The sequence below is a fragment of the Cyprinodon tularosa genome, unplaced genomic scaffold, assembly GCF_016077235.1.
Source record: "Cyprinodon tularosa strain WSP-4 unplaced genomic scaffold, ASM1607723v1 ctg232, whole genome shotgun sequence".
Lineage (NCBI taxonomy): Eukaryota > Metazoa > Chordata > Actinopteri > Cyprinodontiformes > Cyprinodontidae > Cyprinodon > Cyprinodon tularosa.
Window position 1 is genome coordinate 100,655 of NW_024038870.1, and position 8,550 is coordinate 109,204.

At 35.4% G+C, this 8,550-nt stretch overlaps 1 protein-coding gene across 1 annotated transcript in view; it reads left to right on the forward strand.

Moving 5' to 3' along the window:
* kitlga (kit ligand a) overlaps positions 1-7,736 on the forward strand; it is a 50,966-nt gene extending 43,230 nt beyond the window's left edge. The window contains exons 6-10 of the mRNA XM_038286936.1: positions 1,846-1,905; positions 2,548-2,645; positions 2,854-2,954; positions 6,551-6,615; positions 6,713-7,736. Of these exons, the coding sequence (XP_038142864.1) occupies positions 1,846-1,905; positions 2,548-2,645; positions 2,854-2,954; positions 6,551-6,581 (290 nt within the window). The 3' untranslated portion in view covers positions 6,582-6,615; positions 6,713-7,736. The remainder of the gene's footprint in view (positions 1-1,845; positions 1,906-2,547; positions 2,646-2,853; positions 2,955-6,550; positions 6,616-6,712) is intronic.
* The last annotated feature ends 814 nt before the right edge of the window (positions 7,737-8,550 follow it).

Below are 8,550 nucleotides of genomic sequence, written 5' to 3' on the forward strand. Positions count from 1 at the left end.
AGTTCTGATTCTGATATAAAGCTGGGGCTCATGAGGGTGTTTGGATCCTCAAAGCAGGCATGAAGCTGTTGAATGTCTCTGGCCATTGGTGGTGCATGATACATTTTATGCAATTCTATATGTCTTGCCTGTTATTGATGGTGAGGTGACCTGGAGTTAACAGGGTTAGGTGGATTTGGTGATACCTCCACTCATTCTGTCCCTCATCCTTCGAAGAGCTGGTGTGTCAGCTGTCATTCAGGAGAGCGCTTATCTCAGCATTCAGCCAGTGTTATTGGTTCGAATTGCTTTCCAATTGCTGAAATTTTCATCACACTTAGAAATGAAGCAGAGAAGAGGAGGTGTATCCCTCAAGGTCCACCTCACCATCATATATTGGTGCCTCTCTGAAAGTGTTTCCATTTTGTGCGTTTAAAGAAATCCTTTAGCACTGTGTAATCCCTGGGCCACACAGTGACTTTTTCACAGTAGGTCTAAAATTTCTCTCATCAGCCTTTGATATGCTGGCACCAGCAGGATGGAGATATGCTCGGAAATGCCAATATAGGATCAAAGAAGAGTGTTAAAAGCTGGGCAGAGTGTTTGTCAGTTTCAAGTGATTTAAGTCCCCAACAAATGCCAACAGAATGCTTCAGAGGGCTTTAATGCAGGAGCTAATGGTGTCTTTGTTGATACTTTGTTAGCAATAGCCCCTGTGAGATGAAAACAATCATGATGAAGAGCTTAGTAAAATCCATGGCAGGTAGTATGGCCAACGTTTCACCGTCATATGTTTAATTGCGTCAAAGGATTAGGTTTTTAGCAGTCCACAGTTCCTATATAGACCTTAATTAACGTCCTGACCGGTGGTAGCAGTCCAATCAGAATACCTGAAGGTCGTTGATCTGGAGGTTGAGTCTTGTATGTTAGCATTAGCTCCTGTTGGGATGTAGGTATTTATCACAAACACGTCACCTCACTTAGTGTTGAATAGCCAGCTGAGTTATTCTGACAATGCTTACAATGCTGTTTGTAAGCATCGTATTTCTGTTATATTATCACCATTTTCTGTATCACAAGTGAGTTTGAAGACATAGAGGACTCTTCATCTCTCATGTAACAGACTGTTATCAGCTATACTCACAAGAACTCTTTGAATCTTTTTTTCCGTCAGAAATACTTGGCCTCAACTCTTGGCCCTCAGGAGTGAGTATGATAAGAGATAAGTAGTGCCGGGGAAAAAAGCTCTCAACTCACCAGTTAAGATGAACTACCTAAGAATATATTTGCTTTTTATAACAAAAACTCTAAACCTAACTTGCAGCGTACCAGGGCTCTTGCCTAGGTTCCATTTGTCAAACAGAAGCCTCCTGGTTCGAACCATTGTGAACAGGCTGTATTTAGGACAGATCTCCTGTGGCTTTTTAGGAGAAGCCTTTAATCTGCCACCATTATTGCAACACAAGAACTCTACAAGATAAAAACTCTGACTGGGCTCAGTGCTCAGAATGCCCATTGAGACATGGCTGAGTCACGGACTAAGGGAAGATGTCCCAAGGTAGTGCAATGTTAAAAGGAAGAAAAGCCTGAAACCTGATTGTATAAGTGTTGATTACAGAGCAATCTTCCAATCTTTCCAAGCGCTTTTGTTTTGTTTGTTTTTTGCGTCAGATCAGGTGTTTTTGTGCGTTGTTGGAGGGAGGGTAAAGAGAGTGGAGGTGAAGTGACTATTTAGCACCCAACAGTGAGTGTTTTCATTATCAGGCAGTGATGCTTTACTCTCTCACTCTATTGTATTCAGTGCTATTTTTCCTTCTGCGTCTAAACTTCCTTTTTCTTACTTATTTATTTATATGTTTTTTTCAGGTCAACCACTGGAGTCACAAAATATCGGGAATGAGTCATGGCAGGCGCCACCATTCACAGGTAAAAGTTGACCTTTTAATCAACCAAGAGGTCTTTCTTAGTTTTTTTGTCTTTACAGCAGGGACAGAGCAGGGTGACATTTAAATGTCCATTTCCCATAAAAAAGGACAGATTGGGAGAAAGTACTTCTTAAGTTCTAGGGTAGAGCCTTTGTGCCTGGAGAGAACCTTTTAGATTGGTTGAGTATTTTTCTCTGTATAGATAGATCAGCTGTATATTTCATTTCAAAGTCCCCTGCTGCTCATAATAAATTAACAACTGTAATACACAGATTTCATCATCTGTGTATTACAGTTGTTAATAACATTGACCGTTCACACCAATATTAACAATTCTCCGATTGATACATCCCCAACTTCTATAGTTTTTTATTTATTTTTTGCTCTTTCTTTTTAAATGATTAATAAACCAGCACAACAAAACTTTAACATATATGGTATATGGTAAAATATATTTGTGCAGATCACCTTGTGATCTGACGTTCCTAATGCTCAATGCATTTGGTGTGAACGCAGCTTTATTTTGTCCTATTATTTTCAAGTTCCTGTATTGTGTTGATGCAAGATATTTAATGAGCCTTTAGAGAAGTATTTTTTGTTAATTTGTGCTATAAGAGTTTGTTTTTCTGTTTTTTCATTCCAGTTGAACCACCAAGTCCCATTGTCAAGATAATTGAGAAAAGCCTTTTCTCCTTACTGTTTATACCACTGCTGGCACTAATCTTCCTCCTCGTTTGGAAGGTGAGCTAAATTTCAACCCTAGGAACAAAACCATAAAACTTTATGGGTTGATCCAGAGATCGTATCTGCTTCTTAGAGCTTCTATGGAACTGTCAGAAGATACAGCTTTCTTTTATGACATTTATGACTACCGCCGGCAGCCTTTCAACTTCAAACAACATTTTGTTTTGCAGTGAGTATTTTAACAAATATATTGAACTCTTTACAGGTCAGATCAAAAAGGAACGTAGATCCTCCTCAGCCAAACCGTGGAGAAGAAGACCCAATTACATCACCAGAAGAGAGGACACCTCCGCTAGATGGTGAAAGGTAAGTTGTTTCTTTTATTTCAACAGCTTCTTTAAAAACTGTATACATAATGCAGTTATGCAGTTACGTTATGCAGTTAGTTCATCCGAAGTCGTAGAGTTTGAAACATTAAAAAACAATAAATCTAGGTTACAGGGCCAAAATTTTTACCTTTACTTGACTTCACATCCTAAAGCCCATAGTAACCATGATAACAAAATAATATATACATGCTAGAGCCAATGCAAGCATATGTGTTTATAGAAACATGCTTGGTAGTCCTTAAAATCCATAGTTTAATTACTGTGAATTATATCGCTTATTTAGTTTTGGGATTGTTGAATGATTTTGCATAAAGAAATGTCAATTTGGGTGTGAGGTAAACACATAGTTGAACACGTTAAGTTATAATTAGCTAAAACTAAAGCCCAGGACTTCAATAAACTCAGATCCTACTACTGCTGTCAATGTTAATCCAGCCAGAACATTATGCTTAACTGGTAACTAGCATTAGCACAATTAAACTCTGTTTTTATATGACATGTTGTGGATGATTAAGCTCATAACATCTTTTAGTGCCATTCAGGTTAATAATGCACCAAACAGCACCTTCAGAAGAAATTATTTTCCCTTTTTAAGACACTAAAAGTATGATTTTGAATGATGTAAGACCTAATATGTTTGACATGCAACCTCAGCTGGTATCATCTGGTAAGCAGCAGCTGTATGCAGCAGCTGGTAGATCAGGTCATGTGGTACAAACTGGCACAGTGTTGCTTTGGCCTCTCTTTCAATCTTGCGCTTACTAATCCATCATGGGAAAAGAAAATAAAAAAGGCTTAAATTTTTAACAGAAAATCCAACTTTCATGGAATTTATAGAGTGAAGCACTGTATCGATACTTTTGAAAATGAGTATTGTATCCGGATACAACGTTTCAGTATCGATACTTTTTTGAATATCGATACTTTTGACAACACTAATCAGATTTTGTATTCTTCATTTTCCGTTTTTTTATCTCTTTTGCGGACTTTAGAAATTTTTTTTTTTTTCCCTTTCCAGACCTTTCTGTGTTCAGACCACTAATTGGAAAAAAAACAACAAACTGAAATAGAAAATCTGTAAAAAAAAAAGAAAAGAAAAAGTCTAAAAAACAGAAATTTGAAATTTTCAAATCTTTTTTCAAAGAGTAAAAAAATCAATTTAGAGAAAAAAAAAAATTTTTAAACAGAATCTGAGGAGGTGGTAAAGTTACACTTAAAACCTTTTTTTAATAAATAAAATGTTTTTCAATGCTCTGGACTCCGTTTTTTCTTTTTTTCAGAGTTCAATTCACAAAAAGTGATTTTTAGAATTTCTATTTATACGTGTTATTTGCTTGAAATAATAATAAAACAAAAATCACTCAATATGCGTGCACATAAAAATAGGTTCAGATAAAACGAAAGTTGGTTCGGAAAAAGCATTGCTTGTTTTCCCCAGGTCATTTAAAAAAGGCTTGATCAGAACCTTAAGCTGATACCTTGAAGGATATGAGGACTTACCTGATCATTTTAAAAACCTGATGGTGTCAGAGGACCCATTCTGCTAGTGCATCAACTTTCCAGAAAAGCTGTACAAACTGTAGACTGTTTTAAATGAGACATTCAGTACTTGGTGGTTCTTTTATAACTCTAACCAATCGTTTTTCTCATGAAACCCCATATCACAATGCATAAATGATTCGAAGGATAAAATTAATTTCTGATTAAATTGTGATTATTACTAATGAAGCAGTCTCAATGAGGAGAATAAAATCTTTTACTTTTTTTTATTATAATGCATCTGGAAAGTATTCAAAGAATTGCATTTTCCCCACATTTAGTTTGTTACAGCCTTATTCTACATGTGAAAATTAGTTAATCTGTTTAATGATAATTGCAAACAAAATGCTCCATTATGGCAATTTTCTGTTTCCTTAATGGACTTTAGACTTTCTGATGGAAAAGTTGTACTGGTTTATGAAACTGTAATGTTTTTTAGCAGTGGTTAACTCAGTATGTCTAACTATTTCACGCCCCTTGCATGGTCTCTTTTTAACACATTTTTCTGTATTTTTTTCCCTCATTATTGAACCAAGTGGACTAGATCAAATTTTTTAAAACCATACCTTTAATAATAAAATGATCAGCATCCAAAAAAAAAACAGTCTTCAGTCAGTTCATAATGGTGGCAGGTTTCCTTTCTCAGACCCGTGCTGTGCGAGGCTTGTGCTGTATGAAAGCCAAACTCTTCCATCAGGAAAATGAAAACAATGTTATCTGAATCTTACGGCAATGGTTTCTGCAACAGTTTTTCTGTTCACAGTCACAAGGGGATTTGCTTGAAGACTGGAAGATAAAAATGTTGCATTAAAATGACTTAAGCAGATCATTTCAAACTATTTTTCTACTGCAACAGATTGATCGGCCATCTGTACTTAAAGTAAAAAGTACTTTGTTGTTTTAGTCACTGTGTCACACTGCTTTCACATGAGAAGCATCAAAGAATTTAATAGAGCAAGAAACTACAGCCATTCTCATCAACAGCAGCTATTTATATAAAAATGAATGATAAGAGTTTATTTCTCTTTGAGATTAATAAGTAGAATTGCATTGCATGTCTAGTGGCTAGCCAGAGTATTTGCATGTCTTGGACTATGTATTTCCCAAGATTCCTACTTGTTATATTTTTTGTTATGAACTGACAAATAAGTAGAACAAAATTGGGAATAGGAAAGAAAATTATCCAGAATTGTTTTTTTCCAATGTCTTTTACAAATTGTGTATGTGTTTCTATCCAGACATTATATATCATACATCAGAAATCATATATCAGACATCATCAAAATGTTCTGGGTAGTTTTTGCAGAGAGCAAAGTCATACCATATACTTGGTGCTATGAATATTGTGTTGTTGCTCGGAATGTATATGCATTGGTGTCCAGCTGGAAGACAACCTACAACATGCATTGTAGTTGCACCTATGATTGGATTTTTTTTGTATGTTTAGACAAATAAAAAACCTATGTATACCAGTTGAGTTACAATATAACATTTCAGAATTTGAGCCATATGCTTCTTCATTTTGATTATTCAAGAAAAAGAATACATTTGGCAATACAGTATATAGCAGGTTATAGAGAGAACCTCCAAAACGGCCTTAGAGTATAACGTCATGACAAAAAATTGTAAAACAAATGTTTAAATATTAAAAATAGAAATAAAATATTTGTATCAAAATATAAGGAAATATTAACACCCTATTATAATAGACTAAAATCATTGAAATGGTAACATTTCAATGATTTTAAACTGTGAAACTGGCTGAATAGGTATATATGGCTCACTTCTCAGATTTCTAACTACATTCTTTTGACAATATTATATATTCTTTCTTTAGTTCTTACGGAAAATTCTAAATGTTTACATTTTGTGGTTCTAATGTGTAAAAATGTGAAAAAGTTGAAGGGTCACACACATTTTTTTGTCTCTCTTTAATCACTTAATTTTAGAGATCCTTATACTCCCTTTCTTTTAAGGTGCATCTGCAGCCATTTCTTTCCAGCATATTCTCTGACTTTTGCTTTTCTTTTACAGAAATGTACTCCACATTTTTGCAAAAGTGTAAAAGTTTGTCACTTTTCACTGCATCAGTGTATTTGGTGAGTTTTTTGGACAATTTTTTATACTTAATGTCACAAATTAATCTGGCCTCACATAGTTTTATAACATGTTTCTCCACATTTTCCCCCACTCCAGGGCTTTTCTCTCCTTTTTTGTGCTGTTCAGAGGTGGAAAAACAAACACAAACCTGCGTAGTGAAGTGAGACTGTGGAGGTGGAAGGCCTGCTCTGACTACAATCCAGCTTCACAGTGGCAAACAAAGACTACCAAATGTCTGGTTAAATAAAACCAGACACTGTTTTTGCCTTTTTATAAGACTACATAAATCCCATGCTTTTGAAGAAGACAAAGATTTGGGCTATAATCCCCCAACCCCCCCCACCCCCAAAGCTGCCGTTGCTCCTGGGCCCTGAAACATCATTCATCGCGCCCTGTTGCTTCGTCTACCATCTGAGGAAAACTTTGCGTATTTATCAACTGTATTTTTTTTTTCTCCAGCCTTTCTTTCCTTTATATGCCTGCTTCTCAAACCTAAGACAATGTGACTGATGCAGGCAATATCTTGTTTGACCTGGGGCATGAACTACTACCTCTGGTATTTCTTCATGTAACTACTTCAGCAACTTTTTCCCTGAGTTCGAGGATTTTTTTTTTACAAAGTTTAGTACCACTAACCACAGTTGTTCCAAAGTTTAGCCACAGTAGTCGGGGTTGTCTGTGCTTTCCGGGTTTGGGGGTTTATTTATTTATTGGTGGTGGCAATCAGTGGCTGCTTTTCCAGAACTGAAATATGTCATTTATTCATGGGTCACATTTAAAGATAACAGTACCTGTAACAAGTTTTGTAAAACTGAATGCTCGTGAGCAAATTACACTGTCTTTTCAATGAAGTTGACACATACATATATATATATATATATGTACACACATGACTCGGGCAATTTCCAATGTGTGAATTATTGCATGGAGCTAAGACATGTATTAAAGGTCTTCTGCTTGGACTAACTCACATGTAGGCTGTCAAAAACTGCATTGACATTCTGCTAAACCATAAACAGTGATGACACATGTGGATTTGTATTTTTTCAGATCATGAAGGTCAATCAAATAGGATTAAGAGCCATGATAACAACAACAACAATGGCCTAAGTTTGTGAAATGTTTGCCTTGTGTTATTTTTTGGAAATGACAAGCTGTCAGGACTGCTTATGTTGCTGCTGCTATCACCTTTGGATGTCTCTGTCCCATGCAAACCTTGCTTAATCTAACTTTCCCAAATAGCTAATTACACCAGATAATATCACGATACAATAGTTCATGTTGGATATGCTGTCAATTCAGCAAGCAACCATTTTAAGAAATACAGTCAACTTTAAGTGGTGTTAAATTAAAAAAAAATAAAAAATACCAAAACAATTCTGCTAGCTGCTTAACAATTCCTCTCAGGCATCAATAACATATTATTTATATAAAAGGAATCTTTCCCAGCATATGACAGCATTATATATTGCAAAAAGTCCACACAATACTTTCATTTTACATTCCATTGGACAAATACATTAGAACCAAAATGATGTCCCAGACTTTAACTCGGACTAACTCTCAAACATAGGTTTTTTTTTTTGTTTTGTTCTCTACAAAAACAGGAGACAAATAGGAGAATTTAATAAAAAGCAAGAAGTTACTATAAAAAAAACAGATATCTTTTGGTCTGTTCTGTCATCATATGTAATTATGATTCAAAGCAATTCAGCATAGATTATCTAAACTCAAGTGGCAGATTTACCAAGACCCCTGGACTGGCTATAGGCAACTTTAAGCCATTACACTTCCTATAAAACTTTCTTAATGTTTGTTTTCCATTATTTCTGAGAAAATTGATAATTTCCTGCCAAATCACATGAGATGTTCTAATAGGTTTAGTTAAAAGGTTGTTTACAAGCTTGCCTCTGTATAAGTTAAGCTTTAGATTG